Raw genomic sequence first — 23,553 nt, forward strand, 5'->3', positions numbered from 1 at the left:
TGAGTGTTCTGGCCAGGAAATTCAGTGCAGACGGAGCAGCAAGCTGTGGCTTTTGCACGCGGTGGTGGCCAGACCCCGGGGCTTGCCTGCCCTCCCTCTCGATTGTCTCTGGACTGGCACACTGGCCCCAGAGCAGGAAAGGAGGGAGGGGTGTGAGCCGTGAGCCTGGGGCCTGGGAACCTAGAGCCAGCCACTGGAGTGCCCCCTTGCCTGGCTTGGGCCCCCCTTCTCTGCTTCCGCCGACTGGCATGCCGAAGAGAGCCTGTCTGCCTGGTGGCCCAGAGAGCACCTCGATGGCCAAGGCATGCCTTTGCAGCCTGTGCATCTGTTGTCTTGGTCAGCATGAGCTAGCAGAGGGGAGGCTTCTTGCTGGCCTGTGCCAGACCATGGTGACGGTGTCCCCTCTAACACTCTCCAGGGAATGGAGAGGACCGAAGCTGCTCGTGTGGGCCCGAGATTCCCAACCAAGTTTGCCCCGTGGCATGTTGGCACTTGGAAGCTGGGAGCCCGGCTCCGGATTCTGGAGGGGCCCGGAAGTGCAGCTGGCTCGGAAGGATGCCGCCTGTGTCTGAACTGTCCCCATGCCTGGATCCAACGGCTCACTGATCGGCTCCCCCCCCTTCTTGCTCTGCAGGGCCCCCACATAGCCTCGGTGACGCTGGCCGCTTACGAATGTAACTCGGTGGACTTCCCCGAACCTCCCTACCCCGACCAGATCATCTGTCCCGACGTGGAAGGCGTGGAAGGCTCCATCTCCTTGTGGACCATCATCTCGAAGGTCCGGCTGGAGGCCTGCATGTGGGTAAGGAGTCCGAGCCTGCGTCACTCGGCTTGCTGGGTTTCCTTAGCGCGGCCTTGCCGAGAAAGCCGTCGGCGTTAGTCGCGCCCCACCCCTTGACCGCACACACCCGTGTGGGGGATTTGAGGCACATCAGTAGCTGGGGGTGGGGTGTGTGGGGAGAGCCCCCGGTCCTTTGCCTGGTCCCCTGGAAGGGAACCTGGCCTGTCTGGCTCAGTTGGCTCGGATGGTGTGGAGAAGCCTGAAAGAGAAATTTAAGAACAGCCCTGCCGGATCAGGCCCAAGAAGGCCCATTTAGTCCAGCATCCCGTTTCGCACAGTGGCCCACCAGATGCTGCTGGAAGCAGGTGTTGAGGGCCTGCCCTCTCTCCTGCGGTTACTCCCCTGCTATTGGGATGGAGAGGCATCCTGCCCCTGAGGCTGGAGGTGGCCCACAGCCCTCTGACTAGTAGCCATCAACAGACCTCTCCTCCATGGACGTGGAGAAGAAACACAGAGTCCTGTTCACGAGAGCGAACGGGCATCTTTGAGGTTCCACACGGTCAAGAATCCTTGCAGACTGATCTTTTCAGACAGACATGGAATGCATCTGAGTGGCACTTTGGCTCTGGGCGTAGGATTTGAGGGGGAAATCAAGCAGAACTGTGCAGCGGTTGTTTGGGCATTGAAAGGAGAGCCGTGGCCCAAGCGCCCCGAGGAGGTTTCAGTTTGGGGAGCGAAAAAGCACAGCCGGGGCAGGCTGGCCTGGCTGTGACAAGGTGCTTCCCTCGTCACGCTCTCAGGACGGAGCGGGTCCTCTTTATTCTTGCTCTATGGCTGGTGGGATTTCGGCTGCCGTAATACTCGGCTTTCAGTCCCTCCCTCTGGGGGGTGAGCGCGGTTCTCTCCCGCCTCCATCCACATGCAGGTTTAGTAGGTGAAGATGTCTCTGGCGGATGGTGTGTGTGGAGGGGCTCTGGGGCGTTGCACTGCCAGACTGCCGGCATGAGAGGTGTTTCAGTGGATCAGTGTGGGCGCGCTCTGGGGAGAGGCCAGGCAGAGGCCAGCCTGGCTCCCGCCTGAGCACGGCAAAGAGATTGGCTGGCCGGCTGCTTGAAGGGGCATAACGCCAGAAGCGGCTGGACTGCCTGGTTTTCTTCGGGCCACCCTCTCCGCAGAGGCCTCCCTGCTGCCCCTTCTTGCACGCCAGGGAGCATCGCGTGACCCTTCCCCGTCAGGGAGGCCTCTTCCGCTGGCCCCGTTATCTGATGTCATGACATGTTTTCGGGGCCTTGTTTACGAGAGTGTGGAAATGCCGCTTGCGCGCTTCCTGTCTGGCAGCTGCTTCTCAGGATGCCTCTCCCCCGCCCCCCACGCCCCGCTTTGTCCCAGTTCAAGCGGCGGCTGCTACTGGAGAAGCCAGCGGCAGAGAAGGCTCCCGCTTCCGCCCCAAGCCATTGTGGAGACTGTGCCTGCTTGTCTGGGCTGTGGCGTTGCGAATTGGACTATCGTGTCGTCTTCTAAGAGAGGAGACGGATCACGCATGAGTCATGAGAGCAACTCGGCCTGGCTTCCGCCCAAGACTCCGCCCCCACCCCTGCACACACACACACACACACACACACACAGGTTGTATTCAGACAACCAGAATGTGGTGGTGGCGTGGGTAGAACAAATGGAGACGCAAGTTTGGGGCGATGTAAGAAATGAAATGAATAACGAAAGGTTCCTGGTATTCCCAGAGCCACCAACCAAAGAGGAGGTTGCCCGGCTGTCTCTCTGCATGAGTCACTGCTTCTTCCCAGTCCTCCTCCCATCCTCCCTTGCTTCCTCCCAGTCCCCCTCTTCTGGAGCTGGGCCATTCCAGTGCTGCCACCGGGTCCTCCGGCCGGCCAGGTTGCCCGCCCTCTGAGGAGGCTGTGTGTTGCCTCTCTGTGTGTGCGACTGCGCTGAGCTGGCCGCCTTCCAAGCAAGCGGCCTCGGCCAGGAGCCTGTGGGTGGCCTCCTCTGGGGCGAAGCAGTGGCCGGAGACGCTGAGAGGAGCCCTCTGGGGGCCTCCCTCTGTCGTTCGGAGTGGGGGGGGGGAGTGAAGGAACTGCGGCCGTGGGAGGGGTCATGTGACCTGCCCGCACGTCGGAGCTCTTTTGCAAGGCTGGGCACGTGATGCAGCCAGCTGAGGGAAAGTTCACTCCCAGTCGGCGCAGGGCAGCCTTGGAGGGCTCCTTCCGTTGGCCACGGGGAGCCAAAACAAAGTGGCCTTTTCAGGGTGGGAAAACACGGCTCCCGCTTTTGCATCCTCCTCCTTTGCCGCCGCAGCCCAGCCAGTTGGCTTTTTCCACATTAATTGTCCGGGTGGGGAGGGAGAGACCGACAGCCCCTGCTTGTTTTCAGGCGGCTGCTTTGACTCACCGAGCTGGAAGGGCCGGGCTTGGTCTCTCCGAAGCCACTGGAAAGCCTCTCTGAGGGCAGCAGCAGCGGAGGCTGCCCCCTCCCTGCCCCCTGCCAGCTGCAGCCAGTTCTGGGGGAGACACGATGTGAGACACACCCACACCCCTTTAAAGGAGGGCAACCTGGCAGCAGTCCTGTGCCCAGCACTGGGCTCCAGAGCTGTGTTGAATGAGCCTGCACGCGCCTCCATGTGGCGACACCCAGTGGGTCAGAGGAAGCTGCTGTCTGCTGAGCCCTCGGTCCCTTCAGCCCAAGATTGCCCTGCGCTGGCTGGCAGCAGTCATTCTCCCTGCACTTTCCCAGCCTTTCCTGGAGATCCTGAAGCTTCCGCCTGCAAAGCTTGGGGCTCTCCTTCGGAGCTGTGGCGCCCTCCCCCCGCCCCCAAGGGTGCCTGGCTGATGCCTCCGTGTCAGGGAGAACTCCCAGAGGCACACAGCCTGCAGGGTCCTCCTCCGCTGAACCAGTCCCTCGGTGTGTGTGACTCCACAGCCCCACGTCCTGGGTCGAAGAGGGGACGGCCCGAGTCTCCGCCGTTGTTGGGCTGAACCTGTCGGCCGGGGTCGAGGCTCATGACTCACATCTGGATACTAATGGGGACGTGGATGCGCGGCTGCTGTGGGTGGGGCCCGGGGCCTGCTTGCTTGCTCAACAGAAGGCCGGCTTGAAGTGCCTAATTGGGTGGGCAAGAAGTTTCAGAGCAACCTGATGATTTTGCCGGCCCGCACAGAGCAGCTGCGGCGGGGCCCAGCAGCTGCCTGCGGGAGGCAAACAAAGGCAGCCGCAGAGCCGCCTGAAAAGAGGCTCTCCAAAGGCGGGTGTCACTCAGTGGCGGCTGCCAGCAGAGACATCTGCCTGCGGCCGAGGTGCGTCCCTCCTCCCGCCAGCTGCCCGATTGTTGCCCTCTGCACCTTTCCTGTGTCTCCAGCCACCGCTTGAATCCGATCCAGGCTTCCTGTTCCGTTAACCTCTGATTAGCCAGATGGCCGATGCGGATCTCTCTGTGCGGAAACGCCCAAAGAGGTGTGCTCTAGCCGGCGAGGAGGGGGGCGCACAATCACAATCTGGGTTGCCCTGAGAAAGCAAACCCTTGCAGCAGAAATGCAGCACAGCTCTGCCGCGGTGGCTCTCCTTCTGCATCTCAGTTTAGGATGTTTAATGAAAAGCGGTATGGGAGCTGAACAGTAAAGAAATAGAAAATCTCTGACTGGTTGGCCTCCCTTGAAAGCTCCGCAGTCGGTTAAACCTCTTCAGGTGCCTGTCAGGATCCGGTCGGCACGAGCCCCTTGTGAGCCTCTGGGTTTTCAATGGGAGGGGATGTGGAGAGTGATCCTAAGCATCCTTACTTACAAGGAAGCCCCATTATGTTCTCATACCGTGTGACTAACACGGCTAATAAATTATAAGGACAGCCTTCGGTTCAAAGGTCATCGTGTTCTTTGGGCCTTACTCCCTAGTAAATGTTGCTGAGCATTGCAGTCTGACCTTTGGCTGGATTGGGCCCGTTGTTGCCCAGTGTAACACTTACTTTGATTGCAGGCTGCTGTAATAGCCCCTCAGTAGATTTTCAGGAGATCACAAGTCCCCCATTTATTTTATTTATTTTATTGTTAAATTTATATACCACCTTTCATTAAAACAATCCCAAGGCGGTTCACAGGGGGAAAGAAATTAAAACCAGACTATAAAAATACCCGGTTAAAATATGAAGCTAAAAAAATAAAAACAATATGCTCTCCCCTGGCACTCGTCTAGACAGATCCTGCAAAGAGTAAGACCAAGAGCCCGATCCAGCCAGGCTGTCCTTGGGTACCCAGCATGCCCTGCTGGTCGGGGGGAAAGAGTGCAAAACCACCTCTTCTTTCGAATCATCCAGAACTTGATAAACCCCCCACTTTGTAAGGTGAGGGGGAAATAGGCTAACTTTCCTCTTTCTCCATCCAGGGTGCCGGCACAGCCATTGGAGAGCTGCCTCCATACTTCATGGCCAGAGCAGCCCGTCTCTCCGGAGCAGAGCCTGACGATGAGGAGTATCAGGAATTTGAGGAGATGCTGGAACACGCCGAAGCAGCACAAGTAAGGGCACCCCGGGAGCAAACTCTTGAGGCAGCAACTTCCTCTGCTGGAGGGCAGTTGGGGGGATCACGTGTGGTGGGGGAAACCAAAGAGTTTTCTGTTTCTGTAAGATTAAAGAAAAACAAGACGGAGCTGAAGCCCTGCAATGTTGGGTTCCGTTCAAGTTCATCGGAACGTTGTGACCCTCGGGCTCAGTTGCCAGTCTGTACCTTGCAGATGACGTGCAGAATGGACCCCCCCCCCAACTTCTTTGCTTGCTGTAGAACGTCCTACTCATTGTACGAAGCTCTACAGCAGGCAAAGAAGCGAGCAGCTCTTTGACTTGAGCGAAAATACTCCTTTTGAAAGGTGGAAGTTCTTGGATTTTCGTAAAGGGGGTTGCAAGCAAAAAAACGGCAGAATGAAATGTGAGGAAATGAAACCTTCACCGAGTTGAAGGCACTCGTCCGGAGCCAGCGACAGCCCTTTGGCCTGTTAGGCTTGAGTTGTGTTCAAGGCAACCGGGAGACTTGAGGGTCAGGCTCACTGGAAAAAAATATCCCTGAATGGGTCTGGGGTTCAGTTCCTGGCCCTGAGAAAGCGAGGCCCTTCTTGGCAGACGAGAGGTGCTGGGGAAGGGGGGGGTGGCCCCCACAGTGCTGGCGGGGAAATGGTGCCCAAGAAAAGAGGTCATTGGGTTGGCCGCTCCAGAATCCACCTTCACAACAAGGCACAACTTACAGTCCGAATTAAGTGGGCAGAGAAGCTTTTGCCCCGAGGACTGCAAAAATGTGTCTACCTGTCCCCAGGTCCCATCTTGGAGCATTGCGTTTGTTTGTTTGTTTATTCATACATACTGTACATATTGCCCTTTGCGGGAGGCTTGAGTACCAGAGAAGGAGGCATCCTGGTGGGGTGGAGAGACGGCAGGTAAGCCAGCTGCCTGCTGAAAGCCCCCTCCGGGTTTCAAGGCCTTGGTGGGTCATGCCTGCCTGCCTGCCTGCCTGCCTGCGTGTTTCCGAATGGCTTCAGGGCCTTGGTGGCACACAAGTGTTGGCAAGCACATCATGGAAGACTGAATGTGAGAGCCCGGATGAATTGTGTCCAGCGGCAAACGAGTGTCCGCTGCTGTGTATTGGGTAAAATAGCCCTGGCAAATTAAGGCTGTCCTCACCCAAACTCTTGCATTGAGGGTCCAGGCAGGGCAAACACAGTGCAGCTGTCTTGTTGAAGCTCAACAGGCGTGGGTCTGGTCGGTATGTGGCTGGGGGACTGCTTAGGGGACCCTCTGGATGCGGCCTTGAGCTCGCTGCTGGGGGAAGGGCGGGGTTTCAATGCACTAAGATGGAAATAAAGCCAAGTGTGCCGTCGAGTCGATTTTGACGCCTGGCACCCACAGAGCCCGGTGGTTTTCTTGGGTAGAATACAGGAGGGGTTGACCATGGCCTCCTCCCGCGCAGTCTGAGATGATGCCTTTCCGCATCTTCCTATATTGCTGCTGCCAGATGTAGTACCCGCGGGGATTCGAACCGTCAACCTTCTACTTCTTAGTCAAGCATGTCCCCGCTGCACCACTTAAGGTGGTCTGAGATGGAGATACACAGTTTTAACACTTTCCAAAGTTGTGCACCACATACATACACACACACACACACACACACACACACACACATATATATATTTCTGCCATGAGCAGGAATCCTGCCGCGGCCCAGCTGCCTTGGCGCTCACAAGCAGAGAAGCGCAGGTATCTGGCCAGCGTTTCCCCGGCCCGTTCGGCAGCCCGCCACTACCGCATGTGTTAATCATGCATTCCTAGAAGGGCCCTCTCTGTGTGCGCAGTGGCGAAAGCTGGCTGGGGCCGCCTGGTGGCAGCCCAGCTTAGCGCGGGAAGGCACCCTCCCACGGCCGGCTCTCTTCAGGGCTTGCGGGTTACGCACAGGGCGTTCCAGGTCCCGTGCGGATCAGAGCGGCTCCCTCGCCAAAAGAAATATTTGGCAGTTGCCCTGCGTTACTATCAGTGGCTTGCCATTGTGTTGACTCTGGGTCCCGTCTTGTCTGTCTTTAAAGAAACAGGATCGTGGAAAAGTATTGAGGCGGCCGGCATGGACGGTGCGGGGAGTGAGGAAGAGAGAGAGCTCCGGGCTTCTTGGGAATGGAGTGTCCCAGGGCCCTGGGGTTGGCTCGGGCGTTTTTCCCCTCCGTTGACTCCTCTCAACCTTTGCTGCTTGTGGTTTGTCTGGCCATCACATGATTTCTCTGAAAATTCCCCCTCCCCTCCATTTCCAGTAAACTGTTTGAACAGGGATGACTCAGAGTGAAACCAGCTTCCCTGTAACCACAGGGCTTGCTAAAGAATTTGTCAACGTGGACTCTGGGGGGGGGGGCGGGGGGGGTGTCTAGATCTGCCTCTTTGTGCTCAGCTTAAGCTTGTAGCTCTTCAGGTTCGGGTTACGTCACCAGTTCCACAGGAGCTCTTCCTGTCCAGGAGAAGGAGATCGACTCCTGAGCTGCAGTGAGTCAAAAGGATGAACTCTGTAGTGAAATCGACAAAGCCTTGATGGAGAGAAATCTCTCTCTCTCTCTCTCAGCATTTCTTAGAGCTCTGCTGGGAACGTGCTCATTCTCCACCTTTCAGTGTGGAGTTTCTCTTCTCTTTTTTCATTTCCTGCCCCAAGAGTGCAAAGTACATTGGCCACACCCATCCGCCTTCACTTTTAAGAAATGGCCAGGCACTAGGTGAAGAGTTGCGAGGGCCCTAACGGTTGCTCTGAGGCACGTGGAGTTCCACAGTGTGTTTTGTCCTAAGGTGGAGTTCTCTGATAGGCTCTGCTTTTTCTTTTCTTTTCTTTTCTGGGTCAGATTTCAGCCATGTACATCACTGCCTCTGACTTGTATATGCCGATATGCTTCATCTGAGCAGACAGTCCATGGGAGTGAGAGAGGTGAAATATTTATTCTCTATACAGCTTGTCAGGAGGAGACTGGAAACCAGGGGTGTCGTTTGAGAAGGCAAGAGATCTGCAGGATGCCAAGGCCTGCTCCTTGGGAACGTTCAAGATGCAGGGACCCCCAAGCAGTTGTGTTTCAAGAGGTTTCTGGCTGCTGTTCTGGGGCAATATTCACTCCGACTTCCGCTGCTTCCCTTACTGTCGCTCGACAAAAACTCCTTTAATTCTGAGGTGGACGAGCACTCCACTCTCAACTTGAACATTGCCCAACAGAATCTCACCAAACCTCACATTGGGGCACGTGACACCAAACCAGGATTTGGCCCTCTCCTCTTTCCTCTCTGTGTACTCCAGTTCCTTCCCTGACTTTCTGGTCTGAGCAAACAGCAGTTCGCCATCTCCATCAAAGCTTGAGCTTGTCTCCAAATCAGCCAGAAACCCACATCCATTCTGGTTTGCAGGGCAAGTGCAGACCAGAAGCAGTTGGTCTGAACGTAGCAGTAAACTAGGATTGCCCAAACCAGGATGTCCAGAACAGGGTGAGCCTGAGGGCAGGCAGGCCAGGATTTGCCAGACATGTGAACCATGTGCAGGAATCTCTGAGAACATGAATCCGGGAGAAGATGTTGGATTTATACGACATAACGATAACTTAGAACCGCTTTTCAACAGAAGTTCCCAAAGCCGTTTACACAGGTATAAATACACAAAATGGCTCCCTGTCCTCGAAGGGCGCACAGTCTAAAAAAGAAACCTAAGACAGGCCCCAGCAACAGCCACTGGAGGGATGCTGTGCTGGGGATGGATCGGGCCAGTTGCTCTCCCCCTGCTCAATAAAGGGCATCGCCCCTTTGAAAAGGTGCCTCTCTGTTCATTTGCAGGGGACTTCCAGGCGTCTGGTTGTGGTTTCCTCTTAATAGATTCAACACCCCCAATTATGCATCTGTTTGTCGATCTCTCCGTTTTCCAGAACTTGCCGAGGGAAAGGCGTGGCGCTGCTAAGGGCACACACATCCTCCTAAGGAAGCTGAGCTTGCTAGCACTTAGGAGAAGTCCGTAAAGAAGAAACAATCAGTATATATAATAATGGACAGCATTGTTAGGATGGAACTTTATGTGTGTGTATGGAAATCCAAAGAAACAGCAAGCATTGTTGCCTTGTGGCCTATTCCAATGAGGCCTCAGCAGCTGCAGGGTGTGCACAGGTACGTGGTGGATTTCCTGGCCCCCTTCATGTGTGCGCGCCCCCTTGGGGCAAGACACAGCACCCACCCACTCCGGCTCAGAGATTGGCTGCTGTTAAAAGCATGCCTTGTGTTCATAACAGCCTTTAAAAGACAGTGTTGTAAAGCAACAATCAAGCCCTGATGACAGATAGTGCAAGCAACTCTCTCAAACAAATCTTCCAGCAAGGCCAAAAAAGAAAAAGACTCAAGGCAGGGGTCCTGATCAGTCAGGGGAGTTGGAGCCGTTTCTTACATATGCTTGGTGGGACTCTTCTCCCCACTGCCCCGGAAGAACAGGCCCCTCTGATGCCCCATTTCCAACTGCTCTTGAATCACCTCTCTGCTTCCAAAGTGGCTCCCCCCCTCCCATGAAGGATTCAGGGTAGTGGGGTGGGCTGTTCAAGAAAGTAGAACCGCAAGGCCCTGTCGGAGAAGCAGAAAAGTCCCACGGCACTTGGGGGCCTGCCTTAAGAATTGGGTGCTGGGCAATTCCCTTGCGCTCACACCGTTCTTCCCATCGCTTTAAGCTTCTGTTTCTGGATTAACATTAGAAATCTGTTCCAGTTGACTTCTGAGACTCTCCCTCCGCACCCTCCGGATCCCTAAAAGGCTCCTTTGGTTGCAGTTGCACTGCAATTCTGTCTTTGTCAACCAGCTAGAGGCGTGCTCAAAATAGCTTGCAAGCTGTTTCACAGAAGAGCCAGGAAGGTGATAGGAGGGTGCCATCTTGGAGGGAGAGGAAATGAGGAGAGACGGCTTCTTCCCTTCCCCCAGACATCCAGAAGGCACGGGCTTGGACCCAACTTCAGATGCCACCCATTCATTCTCTCTCTCTCTCCCTCCACCCCCATCAGTTTCCTTTCTTTCTTAATTGTTCTCTGCATTTGGCCTGTATTGCCTCAAGGGGTGGCCACCGGAGATCTGTCTGCCTCTTGTGCATTCCAGGACCTTGAGGCATTCATCCTGCTCATGCCGGCATGCTCCCTTAACCCTTTCAGTGGTGGCCCAAAGCTCTGCATCAGGATGGACCTGCCTCGTCCTCCCTCCTGCCCCACCCCGTGGCGCCTCTTTGCCTTGAGATGTGGGCAGACTTTTCGGTCTGCCAATTTTGGATACATTGACAGCCGGGGCACTTAAAGAGGAGGTGTGTTCGGTGGTTGGATCTCCAGAGTTCCCTCCTGTTGGATTTCGTGAACTCTGCCATCTTCCAGAGAGGATGCAACCACCACCACCACCACCCTTTTTTGTTGTTGTTGTTGTTGCAAGAAGGAGGTTGTGGCGGAGAATAAGGCTTCAGATTTTTAGTGTGAGGTCCTGAAGTCTTTTGGAAATAGTTGGGCTAGTTGTTTTCCAAAAGTGTGGCATTATGACTGTGAACCACCTGGAACAGCTGGTTTTGGAAAGAGAGTGTCAGAAAATATTCCAAAGAATGTGTTGCTGTTAGTTATGGACTAGAGACTACTGGAGAGGGTATAGAGACTATTGGGCACTGGACTCAAGTGGGCCTGGGGCCCCCCAGGGCAGGGCTGAGTGGGTCTGGTGCCCCCCACTCCAGTGTCTTGCCAGGCACTACCCTCCACTCTCAGCTGGCATAGCTAGGCTCTGCGACACCACCCCCCCAGCCCCCAATCTTTTGATCCATGTTGATCACTTCCCTTTTGACCCGCTCTAGTTACAGCCTAGAAGTCAATATTGTGTGGAACGGGCTCCTTCCGGTTTGTTAATGGTTAATAGAGGCTTGTCTCCTGCTTAACTGAGGGAGAGCTTGTGAGGATGGGGCGGAAGAGGGCTGCCTGTGTCTGTGTTTTAAAGGAGATCTTTAACAGAATATATTACTTTTTAAAACAAGAACAAGTGGCCTCAGTCCGAATGGAAGGCACGTTTACGGTCATAACTTTGGCGCAGGGTGGCCCCATTTTCTGGCTTTCCGACTCTGAGCGCCTCATTGGCAGATGATGTAAATTGGCTTGAAAATAATGTTGGAGAAGAAGAGTGACTGCCCGTCTGGCTCCAGAACTCCACTTCCACAAGGGCTAGAGCTTAGCTTTTTTAGTTTGTTTTTAAAAGGAAGCTGGAATCTGGGGGAGATGCTGAAAATCCAGGTGAAACCCGAGTCTCCGGGGAGGAGGGGGGGGGCGCACGTGCAAAACTCTACTTTGGAGCCACATCTACTAGTCTCTGGGCCAGTGCTGTGCCGTGTCCGTCACCACCCAGTCCTAGAGCCCAGCCCCGATCCGAGCTCTGATCCGTCGGTCTTAAGAAGAAGGAAGCCGAGACTGCCGCTTCTGCCTGCTTTGGCATCCAAATGGAAGGCAGGTTTGCCCAGCCGAGCTGCAGGCTCTGGATCTGCCAAAAGACACTCCCGGGCACTCGCTCAGCCCCTTCTACCCTCGGAGGCCACTTCCAGGGTGTGTGAGGAACGTGGCTCCTGTGCGGCGTCCCCCCACCCCAGCTCCTGCCCTCCGTGAGTCACACTTTGAGCACAGTCCCCCTGGTGTGCTTTCCCAAGTGAAACGTGCAGACAAGGGGTTAACAGATGAGCCGGGTTTTCGGCAGAACTGCTGAGTAATGGATGTATAAAGCTGCTTATCCACGCCCACCCCCCACCCCACCCCGCACTTCTTTGGCTGTCGACAAGAGAACAGAGTGTTCCCAAGCTGGTAGTGTTCCCGCTAACTCACATGCACACCTGTTGGGCAGCGGGAAAGGGAGGAGGGGATTGGCGGGCAGTGTCAAGTTACTTTTGTCCACCAGATTTGAATGGCCTTTGCAGGATTGGCCGGCGGGCGCAGCCTTTCTTTCTTGCTCCCCCCCCCCGGCCTTCTTTTTTCTTGACCACGCAGATGGCTCCCAACTCCTGGTCTGTCCTGACAGTATTTCCTTTCCTCTTTCCCCTCCCCAAGAGACCTTGGGAGGCAGCTGTAGGCTGGTGCAAGGAAAGATAAGAATGTATAAAGAACTGGGCTGGATCCGGCCCAACGGCTCTCTGTTCCAGCACGTGTTTCCCCCCAGGGGCCAGTGAGATGCTTGTGAAGAGCCCTCAGGCCGGAGAGGAGGGCATGCACCCTCCCCTGCAGCTGGCCATCAGAGGCATCCTGCCTCCCAATCTGGAGGGGGCACATAGCCATCCAGGCTACTAGCCTTTTGAAAGACCGGGCCTCCACAAATGGGGCAGATCCCCTTTTTATTAAAGTCATTCTAAGCTAGTGGCCATTGCCGCCTCTTGTGGCAGCACGTTCCACAGATTCGTGATGCACTTAGTTCGGTGAGATGTCATGAGATCTCACACCCTGGGAGGTTTAAGTCCTTTTAAAAAGAAAAGAAAAAAGACACTCTTTGGGTTAATATTTTGAAGTATGGGCAGCTGGTACAAAATAGAACCCGAGAAGTTGAAAACAGAATGAAAAGACAAAGCCCCTTTGTCCCCGCAGTGCAGGGCAGGCCGGCTGACTCATGTCCAAACACAAAGCTTGAAGTAGCTGTAAAAGGAAAATAGATAAGTGTCCGCCCAGAGATGCCTGCTCAGATCTGTAGCGACCAACTGTGAGGTGTGAGCCTTGCATGAAAGAAAGATCACTTTGAGTCTTCCTTCTCCCGAGAGAAGGTGACCTCCACAATTCAAATTAAACACTGGAATCCCCCACTTCCTGCCCCATCTGCTCATTTGCATTTCCTGTTGTGAGCGGGGAGAGGGAGCTTGTGAGCCTGCCACTCGGTTCCGATTTTGCTTCGGGGAGAATCCAGGCACGTGGGCAGGGGGGTGGGATAAATGGGGCCACTCTGGGAAGAGCATCTAGGCTCCAAGTTCCCTCCCTGGCAGCATCTCCAAGATAGGGCTGAGAGAGGTTCCTGCCTGCTACCTTGGAGAAGTCTGCCAGGGAGGGAACTTGGGACCTTCTGCTCTTCCCAGAGCGGCTCCATATCTTACAGTGCTCACAGATGAGGTCTCCCATTCGAATGCAACCAGGGTGGACCCTGCCTTGCTAAGGGGACAAGTCATGTGTGCAACCACCAGACCAGCTTTCCTCTCCTTGAAGCTCTCTCGCCTGCTCTCCCCCCTCCAAATGCAAACCAGGGTGAAAGCCTGCTGAGCAAATGGACAGTTCAGGCTCACTACCGCGAGCCCAGCTCTTCTTCCCTGGGCAGTGAGATGTTTGGGGGAGCACAGGTGGACCTTTGGGTCTTGCCTGTCGCCTTGGCCGAGCGCTGAGATGGGCTGCCGTTGGTGCTTCAGCTGGGGCGTGGGGAGGCGAGCAGCAGGAGAGGCTGTCGTGAGGAGCAGAGGGCCGGAGGCAGGAGGCCTGGCCAAGGCTGGCCATTGTGGGGTGCGGAGGGCAGGTCACGTTCTGTAACTTGGACCCCACTCTTCCAGTTTTAACACAGCTCCCCAGAGTGGCTCTTTGTATAGACATGAAATGCGAAATATATGAAAGGAATACACACACACACACACTCTTTTATTTCTGAAGCCCCAGACAAGTCCTTGCAAGCGTGCGGAAAGGGTTTGAACCTTCCGTCCTGGATCAGGGCGGTTAGTCATGGCAGTGAAATGAACCCTGCCAGTTTAATGGGAGGCAGGGTGCTGGTGCCCGGGTTTCTGGAGACGAGTCATGGCAGAGGGGCCCTGCCCTCACGGCCGGCCTTCCAGCTTCCCAGAGGGTTGGCCCTCGTGGGGAGCAGGTCGGTGGGCTGCAGGAGCCTTTGGCCTGAGCCAGGAGAGCAGCTCTTCCAAAAGCGATCTGGGCAGGCCAAGCCTCCCGTTCCCAGCATGCGCCTTCGCCAGGGTTCCACTCGCAGCAGGCGATCCCCTCCCCGGCCGTCCACACACACCACACTCTTAGCAGAGCTCCCTCTCCCTTCTCGGCAGAAAGTACCTTTTGCTCCAGAAGTGAAATGGAAATGAGCACCCTGCTGCCACAGCCGCCAGCTTTATTTTTGAGCTTGGGACTTTTAAAATGTTGCTTCCGTGAACCAAATTCCAGGTGGGGGGCACCGTCTGTGGCAGAAAGTACAGCAAGGCAGCGACACTTTCATGGGCTGCCCTTGTGAGCCTCCCTCCACGTCCTCTTCACCTTCTGAAGCTGCGTCTTCCCAGCATCGTTCTTGAGCTTCGATAATTAATTCCATGAAGTAATAACTAATCATTTAACTATTCCCGGCCAGCACAACATTAGTGGCAGGAAACTGCTTCCCAGCCGAACAGTCATCCTTTTGATAGGAACGGTGCTAAGCACACACAAAAATGTATATAGTTACAATAGAGAAAATGAATCACAGTAGTCAGGAAGAGAGGAGAAGAAAGTCTAAATTCTTTAATTTGGGGAAAATATGTTTTGCCCGTGAGTAACTTTTACAATTTAATATCTTTCTTTCTTTAAAATTTGAATTGCTATATTTGATCAAGGAATTTTAAAAACACACCAAAAAAATTCCTGGAGTGTCAAAAAGTAGTGAAACTGACTGTTAAAAGCATCTGAGAAATGAAACTGTGAAGCATTTTTAGTACTGTAGATGTGTGTTTTAAAATGAATCTCTCATTAAGAAATTAAAACCAGAACTGGCTGCATTTAACATGGGGTGTGGGTGAATCACTGAATTACTGCATCCAAGTTTGGGGACCCAAATCCTTTTAAGAGAACCTAATTCTCTTTAATTTACAGCCTCTAATTCTGTTGGGTTTGCTTTCTGTTCTTACCCTTGCCATTTTTGGAATCATTCTGTATCTAGTCACACTTGTTCCCAGTTTTATAAGTATATTGGCATGAGAAATGCAGTTTGAGAGAACAAGACATAGATGTGCTAATTTGTCATTAGTTTTTAATAATTATTCTTTTAACTATTACTTAAAATTTACAGTGAGGAATATGTTGCTCCTAAAATATATTAATTCTTTTGAAAAAGTAATATTGTTAAAACTAAAGAGAGAGAGAGAAAACGTCAAATGTAAAGTGAGAAAATTTTGCTGAGAATTGCTGCTTGGTTTTTAAAATGCAGAAAAACTACTAGGGCAAATTGGTATGAGTTTGTTTGTTTGTTTGTTGGTTTGTTTGTTTGTTTGTTTGTTTGTTTGTTTTAATTTAGCTTTTTGATCCTTGTTTATAAATCAAGATTTCTTGAGCTTTAAAACAAAACAAAACTTTTCTTTCTTGTGATGTGTAGATAATTGTCCATAACCATTTTGAGCATGTTTCCACTGGAGTAATTATCCTTGAAATCTATGGCATTTAACTTCCAAGAAAATGCTTATAGGACTGAGTTCCCCATGTATAATGGCTTCTCTCTAAATCTTTCTGCTTCTGCAATTTTTTCTGTTTTAGGATAACCTTATTTCTCTTCTGAAAACATTTATGACTTTCATTGTGTACCTCTAGGATAGCTTGTTTCTTTTGCATCCTCCACATGGTTTATGACTTTAACAGTGTAATCCAAATCTTGTGTTACATGTTACTACTTAAATTAGTTCCTTTTGCCAAGGAGGCCAGACCAAATGCGTGGCTATTAAAATATATAAAAGGCAAACGGAAATTTCGGTCTGTGATTTTAGAATACTGTCCCTCATGCCGTTTCTAAAATATCCTATAAACTTGCTTTTAACTGTTCTCTGCAAGCAGGTTTTTCAGTGAAACAAAAAACAACAACCCCTTCATAGGTTTATTAATGTTACAATCATGCCTGGACCTTCTTGGGCAATAGTTTTTTGAGGGAAATAGGAACTGAAAATTGTAATGCTCCAATCTGGTAAAGTAAACACAAACAACATACGGAAAATTCCTATGAAATCTTTGTGCAGAAGGCAATTCTGTCTTTCCAAAGAGGTGGACCGCCCCATCTAGCAAGACTTATCAGTCACCCTCACCAAATATCTTTGTGTGTCTGGGAGAGGATATCGGAGATCTAGCAGTCCCACGTGTGTGAGAGGCTGCAGCCCCAATCCTGGAGCTTCACAATTGCCTCCAGGACCCAAAACCTCTGTCTCTCTGCCCCCCCTCCTTTTTGAAACCATCTCTGCTCCCATCAATTATTGGTTTGACGAGAGCTTGAAGACCCCCTGCCATGTCCTAGGTCCTTTGCTGTCCTGACTAATTTATATTATATTATATCCCGGCTGATAGATTTCCTTATCTGTTCATACCGCCCTGTATAAAAACTCAGGGCAAGTTTACCATTTAAACCAAACGACAGCTAAAACCTGAAAACAATTTGTGGGGGGAAACCAGTTAGGATTACTGGTTAACAGATATAATTCCTGGTGGTGGCTGAGTGCTTGCAAACACAGCCTGACTGATTTCTGTTACTGGCCTGAGCAGAATGAATGGGCATTTTCTAGTCCATTCCTGTAAACCGCCCTGAGCCATTTTTGGAAGGGCGGTATAGAAATCAATCAATCAATCAATCAACTCAAGTTTAGTTACCAAGCCGTAATCTTTTGTGCTTGACTTGGAAGGCATTGAACTTGGTTTATCTTTAATCTCAAATGTTACTAAATATTTATTTGTTTGTTTGTTTGTTTCAATATCTATTCCGCCCTTCCAAAAATGGCTCAGGGCGGTTTACACAGAGAAATAATAAATAAATAAGATGGATCTCTGTCTCCAAAGGGCTCACAATATAAAAGAAACACAAGTTAGACACCAGCAACAGTCACTGAAGGGATGCTGTGCTAGGGGTGGATAGGGCCAGTTGCAATCCCCCTGCTCAATAAAGAAAATTGCGAGGTTAAAAGGTGCCTCGTTGCCCAGTTAGCAGGGGTTAATCGAAATAGTACTGTGTCTATATTACCTGTTTCTTTATAGAAAGCTATAAGTGAGCTTTTGATTAGGCAGAAATGTTTAAGCCTTCTACTAAAAGAGGCCCCTGTCTTAAGAAAAGCATCTCTTTCAGTGTTTCTTCTTAATATGAAGCATTTGTGTTGTGTGGCTGATTTGTGATTTTGGAAGTGAGCTTACTTTGGTTTAAAGAACACAAATTCTGTTGTGTTTTTTTAGAATGGATTGGAATGTAGACATTGCAGACAAATGAATCTCTAAAGTGGTGGTGGGGTGTTTACAAGTCAGTCTTATGCATGTTTACCTGGAAGTAAATCCCACTGTGTTCAGTGGGACTTTCTGTGAGGAAAGTGTGTCCAGGATTGCAACCTTCATAATCAGGTTGTCATCAGGTTTAAATAAGCAGAAAACCCATTCATCAAAGCATCAAAAGTATTCCTACAGAGACAGTTCAATAGTGTAATTTAAGCAGTTCCACTAACCATTCATATTAATAAATTTCCCAGTAAAGAAATCTAAAGGCAGATTAAATCATACCTCTTGACAAAATGTATTGAAATTACCACAAAGAACATTTTAACTCTGTTTGCATTTACATCCAAACTGTATTAAAAATTGCTTACAGCTAAATTGCCTTTTAGGGGTCCAGAAAAAGCTTTCATTAGCTATTGATTCTCTGGAGGTATCTGGACAACCCCAAATTAATCCAGATTCTCCAATACTGTCTGTACAAGAGCAATTAAGGGTTTTTTACCTTAAAAAAGCGGGAGAGTATTAAACTTCCAAACGGGAAAGGGTTAATCAAAAATGAAACTTCAGTGAATAAAAATTAAACTTTACAAAGTTCAAAATGTATTCATGAAAGTTTCATTTTTGATGATCCCTTTCTGATTTGAGGGTTTAATATCTAAATGCCACCAAGGATTATGCAAACAGAAGGTATGTGTGTTTAGAAAATTATTTTGGCCAAAAAAAAAGCATTTTAAAGAAAAAAGGCTGGACATTGGCTTATCAAGCTAATAAATTAAAGTCATGTCACTTTTACACAGCTAATTTTTGGGCTTGCTAAGCCATTGTCCAACATTTTCTCTGTACATTGTGTTAAAAAGCTAAAATGCTCTTAAAAACATGCATACCTTCTGGTTCTGTTGTTCTCAGTGGCATATAGATATTCTACTCAGCTTCATATGATGCTTTTTCAGTTGCGGCTGTTCTGTAATACTGTGTTTGTCAGTCACATAGTTTATTTGTATACAGTTTTTCAGCAGACGTTTGTTTGAATGCCACCTTTCTGCAAAATAACTGGCAAGATACAAATAAACCTAGGAACAACTAAATAAATCATCCAATGTTTTTCAATATGGACAGTTCAGTAGCATGTGGTCAATCAAATCTGCTCATCATGATTATGAATCAAGTCTGAGAATAAGCAATATTGCAGCTTAGCGATACTACATAAAGCAGAATGCACCCTAAAATGTAAAAGCTTCATTTCAAGATTAGTTCCACACACCCGGCTTCTTCTGTGTGTTTGTACAGGCTCTGAACACAAAACGTGATCATCAGGCTTCAGTCTTTGCTTGAAATGTTTGTGATCCTGCTTTCCCGCCCCTTGTCTTGTTTATTGATTCAAATTTAACAAACATCCCCTCACAATTAATCATATATAATTAACAATTATACTTACTCTCTCTCTCTCTCTCTCTCTCTCTCTCTCTCTCTCTCTCTCTCTCTCTCTCTAAAGATGTGAGCCCATTTCTAAATGCTCCATTTAGATTCTTTTTTTTAAAGATGCTTGTCCCACATTCCAATTTTCATATTTCTAACCATATGTGACAAGAAAATAAGATGTGTGTATCTTCTAAAAATAGAAATTTGGAAAATTATAAAATCATGTATTGGGGAATATAAAATTGTATATAGTCAGTACATGAGGGGGAAAAAACTTTTAAGAGCTGTTTTATGTTGTAGAAAGAAGCTACATCGGCTAAAATAACAAAAGCCCACGCTTGAGTGTGAATTGTCTGGGAATTTAAACAGTAACACATTTTGGTGGTGGCGCTCTTTTATTTGAGTGGAGCAAATATTAATGAGGATTTTCTTTGGGTTTTTGTGGGTAGTGATTTTTCGGAATTTAGAACTTGAGCCCTTAGGCTCAGTATTTCCGAGGTTCCCAAAAGTTAATCAATAAATGCGGAATGTTGATCTTCTTGTGGATTGTAGCAGAAGGGTCTGTGGGCTGAGCTCCTCTTCATCCAATGCAAGTGTCTTCTGGGAAAGTGGACCATAAAGTCCATTAGGGCTTTTGTCACAGTGGAGTTGTTAGTCTATAAAGTTCAGAGAGAGAGAGAGAGAGTGTGTGTGTGTGTGTGTGTGTGTGTGTGCGTGTGCGTGCGCGTGCGCGTGTGCACGCACACATGCACTGCAACAGGTGAGAAGGGCTGTCCCTCTGAAGTTTCATAGAGACCCCCATAGCATTCTGCCGACTCTCAGAGGTCCCCCTCCTCATTAAATGGTCCTCGGCTGGTTGGCTACACACACTCACCGCTCTCTCACCTAAGGCAGGGCTGCAGCAGCACCAGAATCCTCTCTTAGAGGAGTAAGCAGAGACACAAAGAGAGGGCCAGTCTAGCAAATACAGGTGGGAAGGATACGTCAGAGAGAGCCATGGTGCCGGTCTTGCCCGGTGCTGACATCCAGAGATGGGAAGGGCTGAAGGCCTCGTTGCTCTGTGAGTCGACCCAGAGGACCTGAGTGGGAGCTTCTGTCCTACTCTGGGCAGAACAACATCAGTTTGGGACTCGAGTGCCCATCATCCCCTGCTGCAATAGGTTGTGGGTGGGCTGGTGAGATTTGAAGTCCAGCAACCCCGAAGGAGGCCCTTGTGAGTTCCTTGTGCTCCAAGACTGCCTCTCCTCGGCCTGCTTGTGTCTTCCGGTCATCCTCGAGGGCGGCTTCTCTACTTTTCTGGGCCGGAGCACTCTGCCTTTCCAGGCTCACCCACCCTAGAAGGGCCAGGCGTGTGGCTCGGGCAGAGCTGCTGGTCCCAGCCTTGCTCTAGGAATCCCAGGGGGCAGCTTGGTCCCAAAGTGACTCTCCCCAGCTTTGGTTGCTGTGCCCGTTGGAGCCCCTCTGGCCAAACGCTGGTCTGGCCCCTGGGATCTCCGTGCCTCGGCGCCTGTAGGCTGGCTAGCCACGGGCATGCTCTTTCCACGGGCCTTTGGGAGGTTGTCTGTAAGCTTGCGTTGTTTGATGGTGTGGTCCCCTGCTTTGCTATAGGTGTGACCCGAAGGGAGAGTATGGCACACCAGGGCGAAAGGGTTTCCGTTTGATTCCAGGGACATTTGAACTGCCGAAGCAGCCTGACCCCAGAAAGCCTCTGGACAGTGACCTCTGTAGAAGAGCCCTTCCCTTTGCCCAGAGCCAGATACTGGTGGGGACAAGAAGCAGAGCCTTCTTCACCGTGGCCCCCCCTCTCTGGAGTTCCTTCCCCAGCAGAGCCTATCATGCCCACCCTGCATTCGGAGGGGAAGGCAGGTGGCTGGCGTTAACTGAGGGTAGTGTATTTTTCTGCTCTTTTGTGCTCGGCTGGTAGTTTTGAAGTTGTCTTCAATCGCTCCTTGGCTTGCCGTTTTACTGAAATGTGTGCCATTGCATCGCACTGCGTTTCCCTTCTCCCTGTGCCTTCTGAGTTGCCCTGGGGGCTCGTGGGGGCATTTGGGGAGATATCAGTTCAGGAAATGAGCCTGTGCGTTCTCCAGAGGCGATGTGGAAATGTCCTGTTGGGGATTAACCAGGGCTCACTTCTCTCATACTATATTTCTCAATCGTGTTTGTATTGCAGTCTTATTTTGGATGTTGTAAGCTATATTTTTGTCATTATGTTTTAATTGTAATACTCTTTACAGTAATACTGTGTCTTATAAAAGTTACCATCAGCCCTTGGGGCCTTTTGGACTGGGTGGGTTATGAATCTATAATTTAATAAATTAGCTTGCTTGAAAACTCTCTTTCTGACACACAGAATGAATTGGGTATGCATGTGTGCCGAGCTAAGCAGTTTTGACCTTGCCAGGGAACGCCGGATTGAACATCTGTAGACGAGGGACTGCGTGAGTTCCCTCACAGAACCCAGAGAAATCTCTCTGCTTAGTTTTGTAGAGTAAAGCCAGGTTCCTCACCTCATGGCTGAAGAGTGGGAAACAGAAATGCGCAGCTGGTTTCTCCTGCTTGCTTAGGACTGGAAGGAGGATGCTGAACATAGCTTCTCCACCGACATTGAGTTCCCAGCTGTCCCTGCAGCCGCTCGGACCTTTTCCTTTCCCCCTTGGTACATCAGCTCATTCCCTTGTGTCGGATGACTCCGACTGCCTCGCCGCATGCATGATAAAAATCCGAAACCCAGAATTGCTCGTGTGCCATGCGGGACGTGCTGAGGCTCTGGCTGAGCATAAGGCAGCATCGATGGTCCGCCTGTCCTGGGACAGTGGCCTCAGCAGTGGGATTGGTTGTGAGGGTAGGAGAGTGGGGGGGGCACCCTTGAAGGAAGGGGAGGCGACTAGAAATGTAAGTACAGCCATCCCTCGTCAACTGTGAGGGTTCCATTCCGGGAAAACCTCGCGGTTGGTGAATTCGCGGTTGGCAAGGCATTAAAACCGGCTCGTCTGGTGGCGACCCAGAGGCGGGCCTTCTCTGTAGCCGCTCCTCGATTGTGGGATGAGCTCCCTGCAGAAATCTGTAATTTGAATTCTTTCTTGGCATTTAGGAGAGCCCTGAAGACCTACCTGTTTGGCTTGGCCTTCCAGGGTTTTAAAATAGTTGTAAAGGGTTTTTAATGTATCGGGTTTTTATAAGGTTTTGATTTGTTTTATTTTTTTAGCTGCTTTATTGTATGTTTAAATTGTCATTCCTGATCATTGATTATCTTAACTGTTTTCTGATAGTTGTAAACTGCCCTGAGCTATTCTGTAAGGGCGGTCTGAAAATCAATCAAACAAACAAACAAACAAATAAATAAATAAAACCAATGGGAAACGGGGGGTTAGAGGAATCGCGGTCGTGAAAAGACTGCAAAATATGGTTGCAAACAGAAAAGATCACTCCCAAACCCCTAAAAAATCACCCCCTGACCCTCCAAATTGCCAGATAATCTCACCAAACCACAGATACTTGGGTCATGGTTGGCGGGACCTGTAGCAGTTTCCCAGTAGCGGATACTTAAAGCCGTGATTGGGGAAACCTGCGGTTGGTGAGGGGTGACTGTCAATGCACCTGGGCGGAAAACGGGTCCACCTTGAAGGTGGAAATGGTGAAGGTGCCACCGCCAGTCTCGTGGCCTCGGGCTGAGTAGGCCTCTGCCGTCCTTGCTCAGTTCACGAAGCCAGAGGTGCCAGGAATTATTGCAGTCTGGGGCCTTCCCCACGCCCAAGCTGCCACCCCTTCCTGACCCATGCCACATCGGCATTTTATGTCGGGATCAGCAGTCGGGTTGGCCAGGGCAGGTTTTCCGGGGGCTTGGTGGGGATTTTGGCTCGCCACCCTCCCCTTCCAAATAGATGCTCATGCCGTTGCCAGTGGCTAATTGGAGGCAATTAAGGTTTTATGGCTCCCTCAAGCCTGGATGCAGCGGCCCAACTTCAGTTCCAGGGGGTGGAGGAGGTGGAACAGTGCCGGGAGGGGTGTATTTCTGCAGCGGGGAGCCCTACCTGTGTCACGACCCCTCCGGCGGGGAGAACCGCAGAGGAGCATCTGTACATGTTCTGAATCTCAACTTGATTCAGCATGCCAGATGTCTGGCTTACCAATGTGTCATTTTTCTGTTCTCATTTTCTCTCTCTCTCTCTTTTAAATAAAAGCTTTCTAATTAAACTGCCATTCAGGGTGGGGAGGGACAGCTGTGACTGAGGGGCAGGAATCCTGTGGGATTGGCAATCCGGCGTGTTGTGTGTGTGTGTGTGTGTGTGTGTGTGTGTGTGTGTGTGTGTGTGTGTGTTTCCTTTTTGTGTCTCAACTCTCTCTGTCTTTTCCCTGTTCACAGGACTTTGCCTCCCGTGCGAAACTGGCCATCCAGAACCTGGTGCAAAGAGTCGGCTTCTTTGGCATCCTGGCGTGTGCTTCCGTAAGTCCTCAGCAGTAGACACGGAAGAGGTGTTGGTTCCTTTTTGTAATGAATGTTCTGCCCCATCGTTTTGGAAACCTAGCCTGTCGGCCGGGACTTGTGTGTTCCACATCCTCATTCGGGCAAGGCACCCCTGGTGAGACCCCTTCTCTCGGAAGGGGCAGGGCCTTTGTGCTCCCCGGGTGCCCCATTGCAGGACTTATCTCCATGTCGT

General features: G+C 50.9%; 1 protein-coding gene across 2 annotated transcripts in view; it reads left to right on the forward strand.

The window, feature by feature from the left end:
* The window catches only part of VMP1 (vacuole membrane protein 1), a 64,570-nt gene that overhangs the window by 21,117 nt on the left and 19,900 nt on the right, over positions 1–23,553 (forward strand). For both annotated transcript variants that reach the window (XM_053274844.1, XM_053274845.1), the window contains 3 exons: positions 635–802; positions 5,168–5,299; positions 23,259–23,339. In XM_053274844.1, the coding sequence (XP_053130819.1) occupies positions 635–802; positions 5,168–5,299; positions 23,259–23,339 (381 nt within the window). The remainder of the gene's footprint in view (positions 1–634; positions 803–5,167; positions 5,300–23,258; positions 23,340–23,553) is intronic.

The sequence above is a fragment of the Hemicordylus capensis genome, chromosome 12, assembly GCF_027244095.1.
Source record: "Hemicordylus capensis ecotype Gifberg chromosome 12, rHemCap1.1.pri, whole genome shotgun sequence".
Lineage (NCBI taxonomy): Eukaryota > Metazoa > Chordata > Lepidosauria > Squamata > Cordylidae > Hemicordylus > Hemicordylus capensis.